Raw genomic sequence first — 25,593 nt, 5'->3', positions numbered from 1 at the left:
AAGGTTCGTTCGAAGGAGATGCGATATATGTATATGTGTGTATATGTATTTATATATTTACCTTCAACGCATAGCCAAAAATGTAAACGATCAAAACGCCAATAGCGATGGTTACGCTGGTCCACGTGACCATGGTCGATCGCCATTTTGGAGAAGAAATCTCCGCGCTATAAACGGTGGCTGGGACCGAGGCCATTCCGGTCGCGATTCCGGAAATAATTCTGCCCACAAGAATCTGCTCGTATGTTCCAGCGAGATAAATGAGCAACCATCCAACGATGGACACGATCGACGTTATCAACAGGCTCAACTTTCTTCCCCGCCTCATAGTGTAACTAGATACAATGCAACCGAGTGGGATACCCAGTGCTGTAGCTGTGGCTGTGGATTATATTTTTTTAATTTCAAACGTGTTCAATTAAATTTATTCTAAGAAAATTTACGGTATATCGATGTAAAATATTTTTTTTTAATTCTCATCTTGTTATAAATATCGTTGAGGATTAATGGTTAAATCAATCGAGATCAAGAAAAAGTAAAAATGATACCGACCAATCCAATTTGCTTCAACTTTGTCGATTTTCACGTCGCTACTAGGTGCCATCATCGGTTCCAATGCCACTGCGCTATAGCCGAAAGCCATGGATGGACCCAGGATCGAAGAATTAGCGCAGAGAACCATTAGTATCTGCAAACGAATATATTTTAGAATATATTCCAAAGATTTTAATTACAAGTTAATACAAAAAAAAAAGAATAAGCAAGAAGTTTGAAGAAAGAAGTTAATTAATCTTCAACGAAGTTATCCTATCATAACGTTCTTGTTACATAAATCTTTTGCATCTGATTCGTGATGGAAAAATCCGTTTCTCGTTCCATTCGTAATCGATATTATAAATTTTAATACTCGATTAATTGTATAATTATCTTATATATCATGTTATAAAAAAATTTATTATTTTTAATCGTTAATTTATCGATAATCGATGAACGATGACATCATTAAATATCATGATCAATTCAAATGATTATCATATTAATCATCTGATTGGCTATTTCTTCGAGTAATGCTGATTAGAGGTATCAATGAATAGCGAATTCTGATAGATAATTTTGATGATAAAAAAAATGAAATTGATTCAAGTATTTTCTTTCCTTTCTTTTTTTTTTTTTTTTTTTGATAAAATTTGCTATCGACAAAACAAACATTTCCATTTTTACTTCAAAATCAAATTAACATTTTCTTGAATTCTAGAGTGAAAAAAAAAAAGAAATTTATGAAAGATCGAAGAATTGGATGAATATCGTTCTAATATCATATTTCCCCGCGATTTTGAATGCGATTAGAACAGATAAAATATAAAAGAACGCATAACGAGTGTGTCGAGAAGCAAAGTTGAATAAATGCCAGTCAATCGAGGGGATTTTTTTTCCCAAACAACCCTACTATCGACGAGACTGCTCTTATATGACCAATATCGAAACCGGTTTGGGATGAAGGTTCAAAGAGAAGACGAGCAAGACATCCGGAGGAATAATTAAATCAAGCCTTGAAATGTCACCAACAAGTTTACGTAAAGCAACGTTAAACGATAATATTTCGAGTTACGCAAAACTCTTTCTCTAATACTATATATATGTACATATATACATATATATATATATATATATATATGCTAAGTTATTTTGTATCTGCACTAGTCTGCATTTAACATATTTATGTAATTGTAACTAATTTTACATTTTTGCAATTGCATATATTTAAATAATTACAATTATTTATATTATTTATAATTGAAATTATATTTATAGTATTCACTTTTATTTTGTTTTCGTTGTCAATATCAAGTATTTATTAAACAATTTTTCAACAATTTTTCAATTTTTTTTTAGAAAAAAAAAACTCAAAAATATTATTATAATTTGATAATTATATTTTATTTATCTCTTTCACGAGATCAACGAATAATTACGAGCAACTTCGATCGAAGAAAAGCGAATCTATTTTTAACAAATAGAAAGCAAAAAATTTTACTAATTTAATATCTGTGATATCAAGTATCTTGTTTAATTCGTTGCGCAAATAACAAGTTGGTGTTTGGAATTTTTTTCATAGGATAGATCTCGATTTTCTTTCAATATTTCTTTTCGCGAATATTCGTAATTCGATCTGATCGTCAAAGGAATTCTTGAAAAATACATTTTCGCATTTGACAATGTTAAAAACTAGCGATCCGTATTTTTTTCTTTTTTTTTTAATTTCTTTAGCCACAACATTTCTTTAGATTATTTCTGAAGATCAAAGGTCTAGAAAGAGTCTCGAGCATGTATGCTATAACATCTCAAATATAAATCACATGTCAAAACACCAATTGAGAAAATATTTATAACTTATTAATAAATTTTTATTAAATCAATAATACATTGAATCTTTCAATTACAATGAATGATATAATAAATAGTATAATAGTAAACTCGATGAATATTATCGATATATAAATATATCAATTGTAAATAATTGAACTCGATACGATTTTATTTAATTTTTTAGAGGGACGACGATGGACCAATTACATTACTTATTCACCGCTTTAATTCGCAAATGATAACTATTAAGTAAAAAACAAATACTCGTAAATTTTCCAAGACTATTTAGTTCGACTCTGTATACAGATAAGAAATATATAGCTCGGTATCATTAAACAAATGACGTTTTATCTCGTTTGTTTAAAAATAATATTTTACAGTTTTCATTATTTCAATTTAATTCCAAAATCGTTATTCGTGTGTGTATTCAATTGGCAAATGAATTCTGAATCTTATTTATTGTATATCGTTTAAACGTTGATTAAATTAATTGTGATGAAACATTCTATGATTGGCAAAACAAGTTACAAGTCGTAATAATAATAACGCATGATTTTATTTCTAAAGTAAAATTGATATAAACGTTCGTCGACATTGCAAAAAAAAAAACAAATTATTTAGAATTATTCTCTTTTTTTATCATAATCGTCATAATTATTTTTTTTTCTATGCTTTTATCTTTAGAAAAAATAAAGTTTCGATCCAGTTTACAGATAAATAATAATTTATTTTCTATACGAAATATTAAGATCTTCGATAGAAATTATTATTATATTATTATTAAATTTTCGTTTTAATTGTATTCGACAATAGCAAAATTTTTCTCCATTTTTTTTTTATTTTCTTTTCATATTTTAGTTTACATTATAATTGTTCAAAGTCATTACCATGTTAACACGAAGCCGTTTATTACATAAGATTTCTTTGTGCAAAATAATATTTGCAATTCTGATTTAGACATCATCGCTTATTTAGAATTCATGTAGTCGATGAAAAAATAACATTGATTCGCTTCTTTAAATTATTTGTTTAGAAACTCCAAAGAAAAAAAAGAAAAAAAAAACTTCTACCTGATACGTGACTCCTTTCTTCTCCCTTCTCTTTTCCTCCTCCGCATTCACCTCGACCTAAAAGGAAATTTATTATTCAGAATATATTGCATTCTTTTGCGTGTTATTTCTATTCGATATCAAAGATTTATGTAAGTAATACATAAGTCTTGGTTTTTTATTTGCTTTTTTCCCTTTTTTTTTTTTTTCTTTCTTTTTAGCGTTTAAAAATGATAACATATATATATGGATTACATAATGGAATAAGTCTCGTTTCTTGATAACCATTTCATATCAAAATAGGTAATAATTAAAATAATAAGCAGAAGATTAAATTCATTAATTAAATTCATTAATTAATTATTTTATTCATATTCGATCAGTAAATTCGATCAATAAATCAATATTTTTTTAATACAAATTTAGAAATACGTTACTCGATATAATTTCTCTCAAAAACGTTAAATATATTTGATTGTTTAAAAAATTGGCACCTTCGAATCGAACGGTGCTAAATTATTAACATCGATATTTAAAAATTTATCGAAATGTAAAAATTTATCTAAATCCGATTAAGACGGAAAAGCAAAATCATACAAAGATATTTTTCAGATAATAAATCACCTTATCCAAATATTCCTCCACGTGTCCATTTATTCCATTTGCGACGATCATTTTTATCTTCTTTTGATATTTTCTCTTTTTTTTTCAGGATCGATTTTTACGATTTTCTTCCTATTCAATCCTTCGATTCACCATTCTTCTGCAAACAGAAATTTTCGTTTAAAACTTTGAATATTACTTTCCGTTTCGAAAACTTGTTAATACTCGATGATCGTACATAATTAACATGATGCGAGATCAACGAATGAAAGTAAATGAACTCGTTCAGATTAAGATCGAACTCGAAAGAAAAAAATGGCAACAACGACTCGACGATAATTTTTATAGCTGTGTGTACACACGATCCTCGTACGATGATCTCACAAACAGCTCTACTCGATTATTCACAACCAACTATACCATTTCTCAATCATAACGTTCTCTTAAACAGTTCACACACGCGACATATACATATATATTCTTACCATGTGTTGTCAATTTTCTATACGGTTCAAGATCTTCGAACACGTTCTTGAAATCCATGCTCTACGTTATAAAATATTTAATTAGTATAATAATCCATGCTTATCGCGTCTTATGATCTAGAGATGTCAAGAGATTAAATGCGAACCATCAGATATAAATTCGCGTGAAGATATGATACATAATTAATCAATTAACAATCGTGATGATTTATGAGCGTTTAAGTTCATTAAGTGGAGTTTTTTTTTTTTAGAAAACGATTCGAAAACAAGCAAGAATAAAAATCTTTCTTTCGAACGATAAAATGTTAAGAGATTAAAGTTTATTTACCTCGAGAAAATTCTGGGAAGAAATAACTTTTCTCACGAGTTACAAAGCATCTAATGGCTCGTAATCATCGTCAAATTCTTCATAAAACATATAATCCCCCCACGTGTATATTTCCCACATTCCCAAGAAGAATGTCATCAGCCAGAAATCACTTAGGTAAACCAACAAGACCTTTTTCCACACGCTGTTCTCTTGGCTCCAATTGAAGAAATTTTTATTTCTCAATTCCACTTCGCACAGATTCATCTCTCAAAGCTCAGATCTCAAACGAGAATTATTGTATATAAAAATAATCACACGAGAATAATCCTTTTTTTACCCTCTTCTCCTTAGCTCCTCCAAACGATCATTCCAGATCGACTGGAATAACAACAACAAAAATCCTCCTCCCTATTCCTCTCTCTTTCCTCTCTATCGAACTTCGAAACTTCCAACTCTTCTCGACTCAAGTCACCAGTCTGTCTCTTTCACCTCGGCCATGTCTCCGTGCGATTTTTCCAACCTCCTCCTACTTCTACAAGCTCCGCGACCCGATCTTTGCCTTCTCTCCGTGTGAAACTTCGCCTCGTTTTCGTCTATCCGATTTTTCTCCTCTCTCTCTCGTCGGCCAAAGGAAGGAAAGCCGAAGGAAACGAGAGGCGGTGAAACGGTGCGGTACACAACAGTGTGGCCGTTGTTGCAGCCGAGAGGACAGCCACGCGGAGACTCGTTATTCACCGAGTGCAAGTCCGGTTTTATCTGGTGACTGTGTGTACACCGGCCGAGACGCGGCTTCCTTCGTTCCAGATCGGTACGAATGGACCCACCATTCACATCCGTGGCTGAGCGGCCGCTTGTCTGTCGCTTGTGTCGGGCACGCGAATCGCGTATGTATGTATATATAAGGGACCTGCGAATTCCCACGGATAAAAAAGAACCGATTGCGCAAGGTGATTTCATCGGGCGGGCAGAGCGTATCGCGTGCAATCGGGCGGGCGTCACTCGATGACGCGGTAACAGGAGTCGGAGCAGCTGTGGGTGCCCGCCACTCGCCGCCGCTCCCTTCTTCTTTCTTTCTCTCCTTTCTCTCCTTTCGTCGATTCCTCCCGTCGCCTTCGATTCTTCAACTCTCCAGTTTTTATTTTATTCTACATATTTTTGACGATGACGATGATCTCAGGAGGAAGAGGATCTCGACTTCGAGCTTCCCCCTCTTCTTTCCCCCTCCCCCGTGTTTTCGTTTATATATTTGTAATTCTTTCTTTAGTTCTTACTCGTTCATTCGAGGGGAAATGGAAATTCTGTTCAGAGATGAATGTTTGTAATTTATGTTGGATACAATTTTCTTCTTCTCTCTATCGTTTATTTTCCGATTATTCAAAATTTATGTTCTAAATGTAGTCACATTGGTGTTATTTTTTTTTTTAACAGGATTATTATTACGTTATCGTCCTCGTTAATTCGAGAATATTAGTGTTTCGAAATTCTTCTTTTTTCTTTCTTAGCTTATGATGACTTTTACATTTTTCTTTCTTTCTTTTTCAATAGGTGAATAAATAAATTAAGTAAAATTTGAATAGACGTTTTTTTGAATAAATAAACTTCGATGAAACAATGTTAACCACTGATTTTAATATCAGAATTTTCCATATGTAATGTATACATACCGTCGCACGTATGTAAGTTTTATGAGTCTAAGTTGAGAAAAACAATGCAAAGGTGTAGGGGGGAAAAAATTTTTCAAAGTCATCGAAACGGAAACGAATGGGACGTCAATAATAATTATTACGTTTAACAAGCCTTGGGAATGGATGCCATAGGTCAAACCGATTATTGTCTTAGTGGTTTTTCGTGGATCAGAGACGTGGTTACTCGGATACGATTAAAAGCGGATCAAAATGATTAATACTCTTTGTTCAACGCGTCTTGTGCATATTTCTTTTCTCGGTCAAATTGCATCTGCGATAGGATTAATTATCTTATCGACACGACATGAAAATTTTCTATCCGATTCATACAAGAAATTTAGTTTCATTAAATTAATCTTCAAGGTTTAAGATTAAAGATACATTTATCTTATATAAGATCTATCCTTTAAAAAAAAATTGAAATGTACCGACGCCAAATATGTATCGGGTTTCGTATAGAAACGGAGAAAAATAGCGCGACTCAATTGAAATTAATTGCGTCGGTAAACAGCGGTCTTCTCGTTCAGAGGCATAAATTGGATAATTTTCTTTGCACGAGTTGAAACCGTAATGCATCGAGTCGCTCGCTCTCGCGCTTTCGTTTTAGAAAAATTTTCAAAAATTTTGAAATCATCTTCCCTCGATATATTCCACCGCGCAACGAATTTTCCAAGGAAAAATTGTATACTGCCGATTTCTTTCTTCCATAATTCTCTACAATTCTTTCTCTCTTCTATAATTCTCCGAAGCTCACACGTACGTTTTCACTTTATCGATCGATCGATTTCCATCGATTTTTCGCCCGTTCCCTCGAGCAAAGATGGGGATAAAAAAATGGTTACCTAACGCTCGTGACTCTCCTCCTCATCCGTAAGTTCTCCGATTCCGTAACGGAGCGAAAGTAAAGCCGAGGCTTACGTTCGCTATGACGGCCGAGCAATTATCGTTCCACCTGTGCGGTTGGATTTCATCTCCCGAAACACGTTCTCGTTTCAAGGCCAAGGACACAAGGCAAGTAGTAGAGGGAGGTCAGTGTTCCCCAGTGTCGATCTTCCTTCGCGTCAGCATGCTCCGCTTTTGACAGGAAATCGAAAAATAAGACGTTCCGTTTCTAAAACGCATCCGCCAATATTATCTCGTGTTTCGCACGTGCTTCGCAGAGGAAAAATTTCATCCTAGGTTTTTTCCCCATTCCATGATATCGCGATCTTTCCATCGTTCCTTCCTTGATTACGTTGTTGTGTAAGAATTTTAAAGAAAAAATGCGGAGGAAGGAAGGGGGAGAAGAAGAGGGAGAGAGGACAAGAATATGTTTCTTTCATGATCCATTCTTTCATGATGAAATTATTGAAACATTTTGGATAAACAATTTGGTTTAACTTGGATGGGAAAGCTTGTTGTAATTTTATTAGGAATAGATGGGAGGGAAAAATTATCTAATTTTAGAGAAGAAGAAGAATAAAGGAAATGATAAGAGAATAGGAATTTCTTTTTGATCACGAATCGATTGAAAAATTATTCTTGAATCTTTGAAAAATAGGGACAGGAATATTGTTGTTGACGTGTGAGAATTCTTGTTCGATTTAATGCGTGAACACGTTCGAAAGATTTCAATTTCATTTTCTTCTATTTCTTTTTTTATAGACGGAAAACAAAGAGGAATGGTAACAGTACACCTGTGCCCTTGATATTTTTTGCACGCAACGTGTTTTATCGATCTAAGTATAGGTGTTCGTAATCAAATAGTACTTTGAAACTTTGAACGTGCAAATCATTCGCCATGTGTTTCTCGTAGTGTAACTCGTAATTAAAATTCGATTGATATTTCAATAATCTTTAGTAAGTTTTACTCCGAAATTTTCTTTAAAAACGCGTATCTTTTGAAATTTGACTGAAATATTAAAAACTTTCTTATTAATTTTATATTAATTTTAAATAACATTTCAACATTTTAAAATGCGAAGAAAATTTGATGAATAAAAAATACCGTGAAAATAAAAATAAGAAAATAAAATGATCCTATCATTTCATAATAAATTTATAATAACAAATATCTTCAACAAATGATTCATGCACATTTTTAATATCTAATTTATATTTAATATTAAATAAAATAAAATTATAAAATGGAAATATTATTTCGAAAATAATAAAAATCTAATAAATTGTAAAAATTTTTATGTTTAATTAATATCTTTTAATATAGTTTAATTAATATTTATGTATAAATTAATTATTCCAATATATCCAATAGAATAAGCAACAAGATTCTTGAGAATCTATTCGTGATGCTAAACAAGAATAGCGGATAGAGAGATAAAAATACAGATAAAATAAAAATTTGGGATTTAGCGCCATCTCTAGAGTACTGTAAATGAAACAGATATAAACGAAGAAAGTAAATATAAAAGAAAGATGGAAGAGATAGAATAAGAATTGAGTACTAGTGCCATCTTCTGCATTTAAAAAAAAACATTTTTTTCATCATTTTACTTAATATTAATTATGGAATTTGATATACTTGTTTTATTCGAATAAATCGAATTTATATATAAAATACATAATTATATAAATATATAAAAATAATGATTCCCGATGTATATAAAATTGACATAAAAAAATTGATTTATTATATAACACATATATTCAAAAAAGTATATTCTCCTACTACATATATAAATATATAGAATATATATATTTATGATATAAGATAATAAAATTAAATCTTGCCAACAATTTCTTGAGCACATGAATTTGTAAATTAAATATAAACAAGGAAAACAAATAGTAAAAGAAGGATGAAGATAGATGAAAAATTATAGTATGCTTTGCGCCATCTCCAGAGTAACGAAGATGAAACATAGATAAAAACTATAAGAAATAATATAAGATTTGATAGTAAATGCCATCTCTTGATTGATAAAGACATTCTTTAGATAAAACGAACGCAAACTAAGATAAGAATTGAAAGCTAGTACCATTTCTTGAATGCTTTTAGAAAGATTCCTCAGACATTCAAAATGGTACTAATAATTTTTATCCTGTGTTACTTTATTTATTGAAGAAATATATCTTTTACGCATGAGATGGTGCTAATGATCAATTCTTACTTACTTATCTCCTCCCATTTCTTTGCTATGTGTGTTTCATTTGCAAAATAAAATTAATTACTCTATTATATATATTATATTTAAAAATACTGATTCCCAGATTTTTATTTCTATTCTCATTTTACTATTATCTAGCTTATCACAAAAATGCTCTCAAGAACTTTTTTTTCATTCTTAGAAAAAAATTAATTTATACATAAATATTAATTAAATTACACAAAAAATATTAATTAATTATAGAAACTTTTGAAAATTTATTTCTTCATAACTGTACTTTTATAATTTTACTTTTGATAAAAGAAAAAATACTTGATTAAAATATTAACGTAATATAAAAATATAAAATGTTACACTAATTATTAATACAATGTAAAATGATAAATTTATAATTTTATTTTATTTAAATATTAGATATTAATAAAATATACGAATCGTCTGAGATTTCAGATATAGAATGAAAAATCAAATAACTTTATTTAATGATACTTCAGATTATAAAAACTGAACGTATTAGTAAACTTTCGAGTATATTTTTTTATTTCATATATTTTATCAATTTATTTTATATTATCAAATATACTTTTTGATTTTTCATTCTAGTAAGTTCTAGTAACACGAAAATAGTGATATTTTTAATATTTTTGTTAGCGTTAAAGATGTCACTACTTTCTCTATTCTTTCTTGTGTTTTGTACTAACAGTAATACGTATTGATTGTTAATTCTGATATAAAAAAAATATTAAATAAGTATATAAGATTTTCTACTTTGCTTGTATAATATATATAAATATTTTTTTAATTAATAATAAAATATGGCAGATGATGATTTTGATGGAGATGAGTAAGTAATATTTACATTTATCGAACATTTATTGATAGTAAATGTTCTTTTTTTGTCATATATTTGTCTATTTATTTTATATTTTAATAATATAAATATCTTTCAAACAAAATAAAATATTTATTTGAAAAATAATTTACGCTATTGAATTTGCTTATTTTATAACGTTAAATATATAAGAAAAAATAATACATTTAATAGAATATAAAATTAATTTACTTTTTATATGATGATATATATGATGACATTGAAATTATTAAATTTTATTATTTAAAGGGTAGCAGATGATTTTGATGATGTGGATGATGACGATAACATTGAATTAGAACCACAAGAAGAAGATGGAGAAAATATAGAATTATTAGCAGCTGGAGAAGCTACTGGAGGAGTACAAAGATCTAAAAGAATTACAACAAGATATATGACAAAGTAAATATATAATATAAAAATTTTTTATCTTAAAAAGAATGAAAATATTTTTCTTATATTTGTAGATATGAAAGAGCAAGAGTATTAGGGACTAGAGCATTACAAATAGCTATGTGTGCTCCTGTGATGGTGGAATTAGAAGGAGAAACTGATCCATTACAAATTGCAATGAAAGAATTGAAACAAAGAAAAATTCCAATTATAATTAGACGTTATTTACCTGATAATAGTTATGAAGATTGGGGTATAGATGAATTAATTATAATAGATCATTAAGTTTTGTTTTAATTCATACATTTAAAATTGTAAATTTAAGGTTATTTTTAATAAAATTTCAAAACTTATTATATCTATATTTATCCTTATTATCCTTATATCATTATTTATCCTTATGTATTTTAATAATTATATAAACATTCTATTTGTAAACATATTATATATAATATATTATTTTGAATATATTATATTTATATCATTTTTATAATGTACACTTAAAAAAAAAGCAATTTACAAATTGTATATATATTTGCATTAAACTTAAATTAAAAAGATTATATAGGTTAGAAAATATATTAAATACTTTTAAATACTTTTTAAATACCTTTAAATTTACGAATATTACATATTTTTTAAATAAATTTTTATTAGAAATATGTTCAAATATTCATTAAAAAAATTACTAAAATAATTATAGTAAAATATGAAACCACGTAAATCATTTTATCTTGAATTTTATCTATTCGATTTCAGATAATAGTAATAAAATTCTCAAATACGATATACGTTATTGTGATATTTCCCTAATAACTAATAATCATATTAATTTATTTTCATATAACGATTTTTACCAATAAAACATAATGTTATAAAATTTTTTAAATTGTAATAATAATATGACGTGGTAAGTAACTATCGTTGATCATAATTATTTGTTAACCTAATAGGTAATAGTATTTTTAAATAATGTTACAATATATATATAGGAATCCTTTAAGGAAAAATCATTTAATACAAAGACCTACACCTGCACCGCTTCTATTATCTCATTCAGAAGACAGAGAATTAGATATCGCAGTTCAAAAACTCATTTGGTACATATATTTTTTTCAATAACTTATTATTATTGTTTATATTCAAAATTTTGTTTTTTAGTATCGAAGATACAATTAGAAAATTAACAAAAGAAATGAAAAAATATATAGAAGCTGTAATAAATTTAGATCGAGCGGATCAAAGATTAACATTAAACTTAACAACTTGTGGTTTAGCACATCTTAATGATGAATTTAGAAAAGTTGTGGAAAATTATCATTCTGTTACAACACAGGTAAATTTATAAATTATTCTTATTTCATTAGAAAAGCAATATAAAAATTTTTTATTTTTAATAGATTGGGAAAACCGTGCAAGATATGGCAATTCTATGTCAAAAAACTTTTATAGAACCTTTAAAAAAATTACGAGATGAATTCATTTTAATAGCTGCAGCTATAACTAAACGTGAAGAATTGGTAACTACTTGGAAATATTCTTATAATCGTGTCAAAAAATTACAAGAGAAAAAAGATAGAACTGCTAATCATATCGCGAAATTAGAAAGAGAACGTAGAGCTGAAGAAACAGCTGCTAAGGAATTAAAAGCTGTACATGCTCAATTACTTGTAGAATTACCTATGTTTTTAGACAAAAGATTAGAATACATCAAACCTAGCATACATGCTCTAATCATGATACAATTAGATTACTATGGAAGCACAACACACTTATTCACACATTTAATGCCAATACCAAATGCTTCAGAATCACCATCTAGCGCTATGATACCTGAAAATGAATACCAACAAGCTATGGCCAGCCAAATAACTAGAATAAGAGGTCTTACAATTGTTAAAGACCATTAAAAATTATAAGAATTTTTCAAATGAGTATTTTACAAAAATTACAAGAATTTAAATGTTAAAGGAATCGAATTCTATATTATATGTATATATATATATATGTATGTATACATATATATATATATATATAGGTACGAATGTATCATTTGTATTTATTATATGGCAGTATTTACAATTTAAATTAAAATATAATTATATAAAAATATAATTAAATTTATGATGGAATCATTCCTTGATTTCGTTTATACTGAGCACCAGAACGACGATTATGATTAGCATATTTTGCTTTTCTAACATTTTTCTGCTGCCTGTTATATAAAACGTCTTTCTTTTGTCCATGACCTTTAGGATTACCTACATATAAATAAAAGATATTATTTTAATATTATTAATAAATATAAATGATTATTTTAATTTTATTAAATTATAAACAAATTATACCAATCACATTTGGTGCAATTCTACTATCTCGCATTTGTCTTCGTTGCTCTGCTTTAGCACGTAATTCTTCTGGATTTTGTACAAAGTCTTTCCCATTTTGATTATTCCTTACATCATCGTCATCATCATCATCATCATCATCTGATATTAATTCGCTTACAGTTTCAACTTTTTGTCTGTCCCGAAGAATCTAAAATTATTATTTATTTATTGTTATTAATTTTTATGTAATTAATTTATATATATATATTTATATATATATTATATATATAATTTATATAGTATATTAATATTATTAGAATATATATGTATAAAATTATATAAATACAAACTCTTGGTATAGTAAAAGGCCTGTCTATTTCAGTAGTATCATCTTGAGTATTTCCGCGTACATCACGATTGTCATATGTATCATCATACTCGTCATCATAAACATCTGTGACAAGATCATAACTGTAAGAAATTTCGTTTTAATTATATTAAATTCTTTAAAGTAATATAATTTTATAAATGTTATCGAATATAATTATGTTATTTATAAATAAATATTTTTTTATGGATTATATAAAATTCATAATAATTATCTTTGATCCTTACTTTTTGATTATATAATCTTTAGATATATTTATAATTTCTTGAGTTTTAATATCATTATTATCAAATTTAATATCATTATTATCATTACTATCATTATTATAATTATCAAACATGTTCAATGTTTCAAAATTACAATCTAAATTTTGATTATTTAAAGTTTCCTAAAAGAATAAGATCATGTATTATATACATTACTTAATATATTAATTTTTTTTTATTTTTATAATCTAATAATAAAATACTCTTACTGTGCAAGTTGGTGAAGCAGACATTTGTGAATGTCCTAAGTCTTTTAACTCTTTTAATTCTGTGGGTAAAGATTGTTCTAAAATTGCATTTATTAATTCTTCTGTATTATAATTATAATACTTCAAACTTATCTATAAAATCAATCTCATTAGATATATTTTCATAATAATTTTTTTATAATAAGACAATTACCTCAATGAAATATTCATCTAAATCATGTAATATATCTTTAACCTCACTAACAAGAGAAGCTAATTCAACTAAATTTTTTGTTATAGGTTTTTGTTTCTTATTTGAAGAATTTATATTTTCAGATATGGCCATTTGATTTGATATACCACTAGGTCCAGCTACAGCTTCCTATAAAAAAAAAATATTTTGTAAAAATATTAATTAAAATATTTTATAAAAATTATTATATATTATATACTTACATTTATATCAGAAAAAACATTTAATAAATCATTGGATTTACCAGTAATTGCATTGACTGATTGCACTATATAATTATAATTTATTTCATCACTGAATATTTGTTAAAGAAAAATTTTGTAATATATTATTTCTATAATCATTATAATCATATTTACACTAAAAAAAAAAGGATACGGATCGGGACAAAGGGTTGATAATATATATAAGTCTGACTTAATAGGATAAAATTGGTCATAATCTGTAACAAATTCTTTTTCAGAAATTACAGAACTTAATAAATCAAGATATTCATCCACTTGTTTCTTAATTTCTTCTTCCTTTATGGTATTTCTAGATGTTATAATTATATCACATTAAATATAAAATGAATAGAGAGAGAGAGAGAGAGAGAGAGAGAGAGAGAGAGAGAGAGAGAGAGAGAGAGAGAGAGAGAGAGAGAGAGAGAGAGAGAGAGAGAGAGAGAGAGAGAAAGAGACAACAGACAGACAGAAATTTTCTAACTTATATAATTATGCACTTACACATTTTCTTGGATATTTAATATTGGTTCATGTATGATAATATGAAAAATATTTAAAATTTCAATTCTTATTACATCTAAACGATGTTTTAATTCCATATATTTCGGCATATTTTCATCATTATATGCCAAGTCATCTAATAATTTATACATTTCGGGAATTGTATTTTCATATGTTGAAACAAGTCTAAATATTAAAAAACAATAATAAAATAAATAGATTAAAAATAATTTTAAAAAAATAAAGAAAGTAATAGTAATAATAAGAATATCTTATAGTTTAATTACTTACTTTTTCATAAAATCCTCTTTATGAAATACATTTGCTGCAGAAGGATAATTTTTCAAAAATATTTCGATAGTTGAAGATATATCTAAAATATATAATATCATATCTTCCAAATTAAATAATGTAAGTTTCATAGAATTTGTTGATATTGCTGCATTAGTATGAATAGAACAATGATCAAACTTTCTTTCAACATCTTCAAGTGCCTAAATCAATAATCTAAATTTATTATTTTAAGTACTATTTTAAAAGAAGATTAATTATTTTATAAACTATATTTATCATATCACCTCTATAAGGCAAGGAATAGTTTTTTGAAGATCATTATTGTACCGTGGTTCTAATATAAATAAACAATTTAAAATTTTTTCCATTATTTTTGGATTTTCTCGACCATAAAATTGACAAAGATCAAAAATAATTGGAATTGTAAATATATAATTCTCATATAATAAATTTCCAAAAAAAGGACGGCCCATATATTCTTTTGAATTTTCCTTATTTGTAATCAGTCGTGTAAAAGTTATAAGTACATAACGACTTAATATTTCTAAAAGTTGCAGCATATCTGCAGGGAAATTTTCTAAAGCATAAAATGGTGGTGCTTCTTGAAGAAAAGATACTAATGTATTTAATATTGAGGGATTGAATATAATGTTTGACCAAAACCTATATAAAGAATATATAATACAAAGTAGTACAAATATACTACTAATAAATATATATATAAATATATATATTTCAATTTTCAATATAAATCAATATTTTTTTTAATTATGCTTATTTTATACCTATAGAATGGAAGACTAAGTAACCATTTTAAATCATTAATCATATAATTAACAATTTCCACCCAACGTTCTTTTGCTCCTTGAATTTCAATTCCATCATCATTATATATATTAGGAGCTTCATAATGCAAGAAATAGTGGTTATTTTTCCATTTTTTACTCTAAAAAGTTTAAAAAAAAACAAATTTTGTTTATTGTAAATTTATTGATCACATAAGAATTTTTAAAAATTTTTAATATTTTAATATATAACAAAATTTAAATAAAAATAAATTAAAACAAATTAAAAATAATAAAATTTATTAATTAAAAATGAGTATAATATCATTTATAATAAAATAATATTATTTATAATAAAAATATAATATACGATAATGTACATATTTACAAACATTGTTATTTACATACATACCAAAGCATCTATAGTTTCTACAACACCATTAGTTTTAACCTTTAATTTTAAATTTTCCAGTGGCAAAAATTCAGGATTCTGTTAAATAAATAAAAATGTTATACATATTTTATTAAATAAATAAGAATATTATATTTATAATAAATCATTGTTCTAACCTAACCTAATGTACAATACTTTTACAATTAAACATTAAATAATAATGAATAAATTACCTCGTAAGAATCCATATTTTCGTACGATATATTTCCTGTCATAAATACTATTAATATTATAAATACTATTGTTATTAAACAGTTGCAATTGCAATAAATTATTTTTTTAACAAGTTGCAATCGTAACAATGCACGCGGTTAGTACGATTGTCTTTTCGTCAATTAACCTATCTTTAGTAGACCTTTCAGTTGAATATCGCAAAAAAATTAATATTAGAAAATCTCAGAAAATGAACGTTATGGTTTTGTTATGAATTAATATTACTAAAAAAATCTATCCTATCAATTATTTAACACCATTTAAAACTTCTTTGTCTTGAGGTTATGTTTTGACTATTTGTATGTCTAGTGCTCTTTTATGTTACTTTTGACGAATTTAATAATTTAAAATTTTATATTATAAACTATATATTAAAATGTCTACTGATGAAAAAGATATTAAAAAATTGAATAAACCGAAAATTATAAGTATTGTAAAAGTGAATAAACCTATTAAATTAATGAAATTAAATGAAAAATCTGGTAATAATGAAAATAAAAATACGAACGTTGTTGATAATCACGTTCCTTTGAACGATGCTAGTAACATTCAAAATATTAAAGAAAATTTTAAGGAAGTTGATATGCCCAAAAATTCTATTAAATCTTTAAGTGATAATATAATAATTTCAGCTACTTCTATTGAACAAAATGAAAATAAAAGCAAAACATTTAAATCAGAAAAATATGAAAAAACAAAAGAAGCTAATGTTTCAAAGAAAAATTGCATGAAAAGTACAAAAGAAAAAGAAAATAAAATAACAATTGATAAAAAAAGAGTTAAGAGTGTAACTATAAAATCTCCAAATTTAGATATTTTGAAACATAAAAATAGACTTTATTCTTCTAGTACTAATGCAAAGAAGTTAAATGCTACAAATAAAAAATCTATTTCAGTTACAACTAAAAAAAATTCAAAACCTATTGTTGGTGTTATGCCATGTTATAAATATAAAAAAGTTGAATCTAAGACTCCTGTTAAAAAAACTGTAATAAGAGATATAATTGGTTCCAAAATAAAGCCTTGTATTAATTCAGGAATAGAAAAGACACCAGATAATTTAAAATTTTTAGAAATTGATGAAAACAATCATGTAAAATCACTTATTTCTGGAAAAGAATTAGCAAAACCAGAATATAATTCAATTATGTATACAATTAGTAAATTAAATGAACTAAAAAAACAAAAAGTTATAACTGATATTGAACATTTACCAGCTTCATATAAAAATCTTATAAGTGGGAAGGTAGTGAAAAAAATAATAGCTTACAATTATAACAAGAGTTATTCTCTTATATTTTTTATTTCAGATTTCTACTGCTTTAGATTTTCCACTTGATGAAGTAATTTATAAAAATTTGGTGGATTTATCTATAGATGAAAATCAGTTGCCAAGTAGATTAACTCGTAGTAAAGATCCAGAACCAAGGCAAAAAGATGTTGTGCCAATACTTTCTGATTTTTTTACACCTATATCTATTGATGAATATTGTACTCCTGTTTCTGTAAAGCCACGATCTTCAGAAACTATTGATTATTGGAATGCTTTTAGAATAAGTGATCAAATATATGAATGGAAACATACTTTGAATCATATATAATTAGATATTTTTGTTTTATGAATAACTTATTTATTAATTACTACTTGGAAAACACTCATTTTAATAGATATATTTTTTTGTAAAATGTAAAGTATTTTTCATATTTCATATCAATGAATAAGATAGTAATAGACATTTTGTAGAATATATATGTTAAAATTTAAACGTGATATACACAAATGAATATATACAATAAATTATTTAATATACCTACATATGTCTTAGTTTTTTTATATGATTATAACATTTCATTTTACAATTTTCATGAAGCACCAAAAATATCATTATTATACGATGTATAATAATATTATATGATATATAAAATGGAAAAATAATAAAAAATTCATGATACATTTAGATTGTGTCCTCTAACAAGAATTATACTATTCTCTAATTATATTGATAAAAATTAATATGAATTTACACTTTCATACGTAACATGACAGTAACATTTACAATATCTTTTTTCGTGATTTTCTTATTTAATGATTTATAAATTTAATGATTAAAACAGATGAATATAATAAATGCAATTTATCTACCAAAAGGATTTAAGTTCTTGTTATAATCATCGTCATCATCATTAAATGGATTTGTATCGTCGTTATCTTTAAAAGGATTAGTGTCATCATCTTTATCTTCGGAAAATGGATTTTTTGATTCATCATAATCATCTGTTCCAAATGGATTAGATGGTACAATTGGTGTTTTCGGTGGTATGTAAGATTTCTGAATTGGCGATGATTTTGGTGTTGTACTATTTAAAATGCGAGCTTCTCGTATAGGTATTGGAGAAGCTTTTCTTGAATTCCCTCGTGGGGTAGATATGTCACTAGCTGTACCAGAGATATTTGCTTCTAAGGACGAAGAATAAAGATCTGATTTTGGAAATGATCGCAATCGATCATCCGTTATTGTAGAAAAATTATCATAAGGACGACGAGTTTCAGTTTTTCCTAAAATAATATTTAATTTATATTAAAAATACTATTATATTTTACAAATATAAAATAATAAAAAATAATAAAATTTTTTAGTTTAGTAAAATTTTATTTACCTAACGTTGTAGTTTTACCTTCTGTTAATCTGATTCTAGCTTCTGCACCTGGTCCATAATTTAATTTTGATTTCTCAAATGTGGATAATGATTTATCATTATCAGTGATCACCATTAATTTTTTAAAGACTCCGCGACCGAAGTAGTCAGCAACTAATGAAAATGGATCTTCTGCTCGATCTAATAGACTATGAAATGTTTCGTGAAGATCTTTCGATTGTTCTTGCGCTTTTATAATATCCAACAATTTTTTATTATTTGGTAAACAAGCTGGACATTCATTTTCATTTTCCGAAAAGCTTTGAAAACAACTATAATGAAAATAAAACAAAGATATATTTAAATGTTTAAATATTATTATATTTGATACTCTATACTTACTGTTGATGATATGAATGCTGACACATAAAATGTACCGAGGGAAGTTCTAATTGATGATGACAAGCACTACAACGCGATCCTTGAAAGATTATAGTACTACTTTTAATTGATTCTATTTGTTCTCGAATTTTTTGAGTATCTGCTCGATATTTTTCAGTCAACTCCATATCTGCTTGAGTTTGTTTATGTTCTGTTAATAATACGCTATTTAAATAAGTTCTTATATCTCCCAAGGTACAGGAAAGTGAAGTAGAAATTGCATCAATAACCATCAATGGTGATAATAATCTTTCCTGAGCTGTATATAATTTTTTTTTTTAAAAATATAATATATTATACACGATTAAAATAATTAAGTTGAATTTTATATATACCTATGTATGCTAATATATCTGCAAGAAGTTTAGCTGGTGCTTCTTTACTTCTTGCAACACTCCATAAAGCTTGAACCCATAAATTTGGATCTTGATGTCCAAATCGTTTACACGTAGCTAAGATTTGCTCATTATCTCCTTCACGTAAATGAAATCGTAATATTTCCTGATATCTATGTATAATATATATAATATAAATAAAATTTCGAATTGTAACAGATTATATAAATTAACTTTAACTTACAATTTATTTTCTTCGTAAAGAAAAAGTAAACCGCGTTTAAAATTATGTTGATAGCATAAGATTAATATTTGATCTTTATCATAACAGGCTTCCGAATTTTGTAAAAGTCGAACAATTTTTTGTTCATATTGTACTTTTGTCACATCATCATTCAAAGCTGACCATACATGAAGATAATGCTCTACTAATGTATTATATACTAAAGTACTCCATCTATGTATTAAAAAAACATCTAATTTAGAATACAAACTGAATTTTTTTTTTTAATATCTGAATTAATATACTAACTTGCTATGAGTTTTCACTAAATGTTCTAAGAATTCTACAAGACGTTCTGAACTATTTAAAAACAAATGAATAAAATCTTCTGGATTAGCTTTATCAACATCTTGACAAATATTACCATACAATGTTTCCTGAATCAAATAAATTATTAGAAATAGTATTTTTATTATATTTATATTATTAGTCTACATTATTAATCTATTTTCTTGATCATTTAATTTTACCTGATCTACAAGTGGTTTATTGGAAGGCCTATAATTAGTGCATAAAGCTTTTAAAAATTGAGTCGATTCATCTGGTACATTTTCTATGAGAATATTACCATATTTTTTCATGTTAGATTCTGCCTAAAAAATTGATTAAAATTAATAAAACGAATTAAATTTTTTATATCATGAACATACTTCTTCAAATTCTAAAGTTGCTATATATTCTAATGCCTTCTTATATTCCTGTTTATCTTCTATTTGAATACGAAGATAACATTCGTGACGGCCATGTTTTTGTGCAAGTAATAAGGCATCTTCCGGTGATGCTTGACGACAAACTTTTATTGCAATTTCAACATCAAAATCAACCTCCCTATCTTTTGTCTAAAATTATAGAATAATACAATACAAGATAATCGTTTCAAAATTAATATTATATTCAAATCAATAATTTACCATAATAAATTCTTTTAATTTATCTGTATGATTAAGTTTCGTGTAACAATTTAATAGTAAAGTTGTATGATCTTCTGTTGCTTGTCCATTTTTATGTAAAGCTTGTAAGTAAGTTGTTAGATTATCTATATGTTGAGAATCTAAAAACTTTCTAATTACGTATGATGGTTCTAATTTTCCAATAGTTTTAATATATTGTTCTATTGCTCCATTATGATCTCCTTTTGAGTATAAATGATCGCCATATTGTCGAAATATATCAACAAGTCCTTCAGCATCATATTGTTGATTTTTAGCTATTCTAAAAATGATGTAATATTAAATTATTATTAAAATGTTTTTTATAATTTTTTATAATTTTAATTAAAAAACGTTTTTTATAAATTTAATTTATAACTTTTATAATTTTTAAAACTAATTTATAATTAACATTTCATTGCCTACCTTATAGATACATCATATAAATTTTTTTTGAAAAGTAATGCTAATTTCGATTGCAAATCTTTTTCATCCAAGTTATAAAGTTTATTGTCACCACTGAGTATAAAAAATCCACCCCATTCTGATAGAACAGCTTGTACAGACAACATTGATGCAGAAAATACAATAAATTTATTTTGTATATCGAGAACCGTGATCATATGTTTATCTACACCTGGAGGTATTGGTTCTATAGTACTATAAATAGATATAATAATAGATTGAGAATTAATTCTTATTTAATATAAAAATTATAAACATGTGAAATATTCTTGCCTTGGTTTCGCAGAAATGGTAGTTGTTCTTGGAACATTAGCAGCTTCTTTTGCTATAATAACTAGATAACTTCTGAACCATTCTAACATAATTTTTTGACCTTCTACTGCATAACAAGGACCTCTACCATCTGGTGTGTAACAATAAATTGCCTAATATAAAATAAAATTATTATAAATAAGAGGATATTTTTTATATGTTCTATAATGAAATTTTTTTAATATTATTACATCATTACGACCAATCATGAAATGACTATCTTGCATGGATTCTGCAAGAACACTACATTTTCTAGCGCAACCCATAGTGTCTAAGGAGGATTTAAATTCTTTATCCTTAACAGTAATATTATATAAAAAAACACTATTTGTTGTGGCAACAAATAAATGATTTTGTTTGCCACTAGATCTTATTGCTAAACCAGTAATGGAAACATTGGTAACTTTTAAAACTTTTATCTTGTTTCTTCTTTCTCTAGTTAAATCACCCCTAGAGAGAATCAAAAACTATATATTAAATATTGTTAGAAAATTAAAAGAAAATTGATATTTATATAAATTTACCTATAAAGCATAATAGAACCATCTCCAAAACCAACAGCCATTAATGTAAGACTAGTATGCACACACAGAGCAGTTGCAGGAACTCCTCTGTAACTTGGTATAGCTCTACTTATACGGACACATGTTGGATTGCCTTGTTTATCTGGTTTAGCTAAATTCCATACCTTTATAGTAGGATTACAACCTGGTTCATCTTCCTAAATAAATAAATTTTTCAATAACAAATATTTTTGTGATAAATTTATAATAGTAATGAAATAATACTAACACCAATAGTGAATAGAAAAGTGGAATGTTGAACTTGTTGAGCTAATGTTAACGTAAGATCATAAGCGCGAAATGTGATAACGTCGTAAGTCCTATTTACTAAATGCACATTGCCTGTATTATCTCCGAACACTAAAGTTCCATTACCGCTCGTAGCTGCTATTACTTGAGCATCCTGATTAACAAAATATACGATATATATCGAGCACAATATCTTAACCTATATTCGAAAGTAATGTCAGGAAAAATTGCATTTGAATTGAAAGTAACTCACACCAAGTGCCGTAGCTACTTTTCCACCGTCAACTTCTTTTTTAAGATCGAAGAAATTGAAGCGTCTCCACTGAAAAATAATTGATTTTTTGTCTTGAACTACAAAGAGTGAGGTTAAGTATAAATCACAAAAAAAAATATTATACAAAATATCTCAATAGATTATTAAATGAACCTCGAGAAATGCCATGTTGTACTACAACTATCTATTTACACATCTGAAGCAAAATTTTATTGATATAGTAAACGAAAAGTTATGGATAGAAGCTATTTCTTTTGACAGTTATCTGACACCGAAAGGAGTCAGCTGCATGCCAGCCATCTTTTCATCTGATTTAATCAGCTGATTATGACATATTTTATACGCACGCGCAATATAAATTCCATGTACCTTCTACTATATCGATTGATAATCGTACTTTGATTGATCGTAATTTCTCAGAGATGTCGCTCTCATATAATTTAGAATCATACGCCACCTATACAAACTTTTAGTACTAAATTCAATTTTTATAGCGCGATTTAAAATTTTGTCTTTATTAATTATTTTCATTATTATTTGTTATTATTACTTGTTACTATATTTATTAATTCTATAATTTAGAATAAAATAAAGATTTATTATTTATCATTATCAACAAAATAAAAAGAAAATAAAGATTTCTGAAGAAATTACCTTTTTTTATTATCTTGACATTAAAATTATCGTTCTCTCTTGTAAAATTGAGATAAAAATACATATATTTAAAGACATTTTGAAGCAAAAGTCATTTGGTGAGGAATTATGAAACACTTTGCAAATACAGAATGCCGCAGCAGGTTTTTCGACCTTTTCAAGTATTTTAACTTTCTAATTTTACTTGCTTTCAAAAATTCGAATAAACTACTGGGGCTTTCCGCATCGCTAATCTCGATTAGTAAGACGTAAGTTTTGTTATATTTGTTAAAAAGGACGAACAATTAGTGTCGATGATGGGGAGCGGGATCGGGGATTAGTTTTACAAGGTTTGCCTGCGTGAGACAGGGGGAATCAAGAAAAAATGGTCACGAAAAGTTTTGAAAATCGATTATGAATACAACACCATTTCCATTTTTTGTGGTATTTTACTTCAACCAATCGAAGGACCAAGAAAGACGCATCTGCCGTTCCACATTCCTTTTTAGTCCCTTTAAATTTCATTAATTTTATCGCAGATCGTCATTCTTCGTCCTCGAATAAAATTCACTGCAGCAACCAATGAAACTTTATTCGTACGAAATTCGTACAAAAAAATCGTTTCTCAGAAGTTTCGCTCATCAATTTTTACAAAGATTATTATGGAAACCTTCGGATCATCGAAAAGAATCCGTTTCCTTGTACGAATTTCCACGAGGACACGAGCATCTCCGTCTCTTCAAGTTATTTCTTCACTTTCATTCCTCTATTTGTTTCTTTTTTTCTTTTTTTCTTTTTAATTCTTTTGTACCGTTGTCGTGCTCGCGCTAGAAAGAAAATGAAAAACGCACGGTTCCTCCTTCATTCAGTCTGCGATCGTTTCTTATTCAGGACGAGCAACGTTCCATTATCTTTCTTTCTATATAATAATCAAAACACGCGTGGAACGATGATCGTCGTTTCGTTGTATCACGTTCATGCGTACACGGTTTATTAATTAATAAAACGAGTTTCGCTGTTCATCTCGTTTACGATCTATTTATCTTGGAAAAACTCGATGGTTTCTGATTTTTCGCATCGTTTCACGGGTCAGAAAATTATCGCGGATTTCACGGTCTCTGCGGAACGATAAGTTCTTGCGTATGATGTCATTAGGAGATGAAATTGTTAATGTAGTAGACTGCGATACCGTGAATTCGAAAGACATGGATTTTTTTTTTTTTTTCATTTCATTCTCAAGATTTTGAATTTGTCGTGAAACGTTTCGTGAATACGTTCCGTAAACGGTTTTGTTGAGTTTATAATGGAAAGATAGTTTTCTTTTTTTTTTTTTTTTAAATTTATTCCTTGATTGAGAATAATGCGTGTCAAAGCTACTTTGAAGGATTATGTAAGGATTTAGATTTAAGGACAGTGGGTTTATCGTCATATAAATTTTCTGTCGTGGTTTCTCATTTTATTACGTTCTTTTCTTGGGATTATGGACCACCACTAGTTTTTAACCAACATATTTTATTAAGGAAAAATTGTTACATTCAACGTGGCGGATTTTAAGATCCATTTAGACGAATGGAATAAAATTTACGTGAATTTTTATCTTTTTTTTATTAAAATATTCATGACATGAATTTGCCATTCATTTCCTGAAATCATCAATAGAATTCGTCAATATTTCTCAAATCTTTTCGACATATTCAATTCCATCA

General features: G+C 27.1%; 6 protein-coding genes across 12 annotated transcripts in view; 3 read left to right on the top strand and 3 right to left on the bottom strand.

The window, feature by feature from the left end:
• Positions 1-9,742, bottom strand: part of LOC107998747 (facilitated trehalose transporter Tret1-2 homolog) — an 11,491-nt gene extending 1,749 nt beyond the window's left edge. The window contains exons 1-6 of one of the 3 annotated variants that reach the window (XM_017058166.3): positions 4,833-9,742; positions 4,505-4,565; positions 4,041-4,179; positions 3,438-3,494; positions 553-688; positions 62-381 (exon numbers count right to left, since the gene is read on the bottom strand). In XM_017058166.3, coding sequence (XP_016913655.2) covers positions 62-381; positions 553-688; positions 3,438-3,494; positions 4,041-4,091 — 564 coding nt within the window. In that variant the 5' untranslated portion in view covers positions 4,092-4,179; positions 4,505-4,565; positions 4,833-9,742. The other 2 variants (XM_017058168.3, XM_017058170.3) reach the window with 2 other exon arrangements.
• Positions 9,743-10,248: 506 nt separating this feature from the next.
• LOC107998665 (DNA-directed RNA polymerases I, II, and III subunit RPABC2) lies at positions 10,249-11,223 on the top strand. Its single transcript, XM_017058041.3, has 3 exons — positions 10,249-10,450; positions 10,727-10,879; positions 10,945-11,223. The coding sequence occupies exons 1-3, from the start codon at positions 10,422-10,424 to the stop codon at positions 11,153-11,155; spliced, it is 393 nt and encodes a 130-aa protein (XP_016913530.1). The 5' UTR covers positions 10,249-10,421; the 3' UTR covers positions 11,156-11,223.
• A 208-nt stretch (positions 11,224-11,431) lies between these two features.
• Positions 11,432-14,545, top strand: LOC107998765 (bridging integrator 3). 2 transcript variants are annotated; one of them, XM_017058200.3, is made up of 4 exons: positions 11,432-11,780; positions 11,863-11,970; positions 12,032-12,206; positions 12,271-14,545. In XM_017058200.3, the coding sequence occupies exons 1-4, from the start codon at positions 11,773-11,775 to the stop codon at positions 12,778-12,780; spliced, it is 801 nt and encodes a 266-aa protein (XP_016913689.2). In that variant the 5' UTR covers positions 11,432-11,772; the 3' UTR covers positions 12,781-14,545. The 2 variants fall into 2 exon arrangements, with proteins under 2 accessions (XP_016913689.2, XP_061940550.1); XM_062084566.1 differs by lacking the exon at positions 11,863-11,970 and having other exon boundaries at positions 11,618-11,780.
• LOC114577667 (activating signal cointegrator 1 complex subunit 2) lies at positions 12,828-16,873 on the bottom strand. The gene is made up of 14 exons (XM_062084559.1): positions 16,727-16,873; positions 16,512-16,589; positions 16,100-16,260; positions 15,599-15,977; positions 15,312-15,514; positions 15,021-15,206; positions 14,674-14,829; positions 14,499-14,589; positions 14,257-14,424; positions 14,064-14,195; positions 13,816-13,976; positions 13,551-13,671; positions 13,219-13,408; positions 12,828-13,131 (listed from the first exon to the last, which is right to left on the bottom strand). The coding sequence occupies exons 1-14, from the start codon at positions 16,766-16,768 to the stop codon at positions 12,992-12,994; spliced, it is 2,208 nt and encodes a 735-aa protein (XP_061940543.1). The 5' UTR covers positions 16,769-16,873; the 3' UTR covers positions 12,828-12,991.
• A 269-nt stretch (positions 16,874-17,142) lies between these two features.
• Positions 17,143-18,580, top strand: LOC107998759 (uncharacterized). The gene is made up of 2 exons (XM_017058195.3): positions 17,143-18,012; positions 18,077-18,580. The coding sequence occupies exons 1-2, from the start codon at positions 17,143-17,145 to the stop codon at positions 18,365-18,367; spliced, it is 1,161 nt and encodes a 386-aa protein (XP_016913684.1). The 3' UTR covers positions 18,368-18,580.
• Positions 18,042-23,577, bottom strand: LOC107998758 (vacuolar protein sorting-associated protein 11 homolog). Of its 4 annotated transcripts, none has more exons than XM_017058193.3 (16): positions 23,408-23,577; positions 23,234-23,302; positions 22,961-23,134; positions 22,693-22,889; positions 22,360-22,618; positions 22,130-22,281; positions 21,818-22,051; positions 21,374-21,674; positions 21,113-21,301; positions 20,933-21,055; positions 20,712-20,839; positions 20,424-20,636; positions 20,180-20,352; positions 19,806-20,103; positions 19,425-19,735; positions 18,042-19,323 (listed from the first exon to the last, which is right to left on the bottom strand). In XM_017058193.3, the coding sequence occupies exons 1-16, from the start codon at positions 23,420-23,422 to the stop codon at positions 18,902-18,904; spliced, it is 3,258 nt and encodes a 1,085-aa protein (XP_016913682.2). In that variant the 5' UTR covers positions 23,423-23,577; the 3' UTR covers positions 18,042-18,901. The 4 variants fall into 4 exon arrangements, with proteins under 4 accessions (XP_016913682.2, XP_016913683.2, XP_028522938.2 ...); XM_017058194.3 differs by having other exon boundaries at positions 19,443-19,735; XM_028667137.2 differs by having other exon boundaries at positions 23,379-23,571.
• Between the last annotated feature and the right edge of the window lie 2,016 nt (positions 23,578-25,593).

Source organism: Apis cerana, linkage group LG14 (genome assembly GCF_029169275.1).
Source record: "Apis cerana isolate GH-2021 linkage group LG14, AcerK_1.0, whole genome shotgun sequence".
In the NCBI taxonomy this organism is placed as follows: domain Eukaryota; kingdom Metazoa; phylum Arthropoda; class Insecta; order Hymenoptera; family Apidae; genus Apis; species Apis cerana.
The sequence above is the reverse complement of the archived record's forward strand: the minus strand, read 5'-3'. Positions and strand labels throughout refer to the sequence as shown.

Coding starts and splice junctions, on each gene's coding strand:
- LOC107998758 (XM_017058193.3), bottom strand. Junction 23,135..23,233: donor AAGTAGCTACGGCACTTGGT/GTGAGTTACTTT, acceptor TTTGTTAATCAG/GATGCTCAAGTAATAGCAGC. Junction 22,619..22,692: donor GGTTCTATTATGCTTTATAG/GTAAATTTATAT, acceptor GATTCTCTCTAG/GGGTGATTTAACTAGAGAAA.
- LOC107998759 (XM_017058195.3), top strand. CDS start 17,143: ATGTCTACTGATGAAAAAGATATTAAAAAATTGAATAAACCGAAAATT. Junction 18,013..18,076: donor AAAATCTTATAAGTGGGAAG/GTAGTGAAAAAA, acceptor TTTTTATTTCAG/ATTTCTACTGCTTTAGATTT.
- LOC107998765 (XM_017058200.3), top strand. Junction 11,971..12,031: donor GCAGTTCAAAAACTCATTTG/GTACATATATTT, acceptor TTTGTTTTTTAG/TATCGAAGATACAATTAGAA. Junction 12,207..12,270: donor ATCATTCTGTTACAACACAG/GTAAATTTATAA, acceptor TATTTTTAATAG/ATTGGGAAAACCGTGCAAGA.
- LOC114577667 (XM_062084559.1), bottom strand. CDS start 16,768: ATGACAGGAAATATATCGTACGAAAATATGGATTCTTACGAG. Junction 16,590..16,726: donor AAAATATGGATTCTTACGAG/GTAATTTATTCA, acceptor TTTATTTAACAG/AATCCTGAATTTTTGCCACT. Junction 14,425..14,498: donor ATGTTTTTTCTGATATAAAT/GTAAGTATATAA, acceptor TTTTTTTTATAG/GAAGCTGTAGCTGGACCTAG.
- LOC107998665 (XM_017058041.3), top strand. CDS start 10,422: ATGGCAGATGATGATTTTGATGGAGATGA. Junction 10,451..10,726: donor GATGATTTTGATGGAGATGA/GTAAGTAATATT, acceptor TATTATTTAAAG/GGTAGCAGATGATTTTGATG. Junction 10,880..10,944: donor ACAACAAGATATATGACAAA/GTAAATATATAA, acceptor TTATATTTGTAG/ATATGAAAGAGCAAGAGTAT.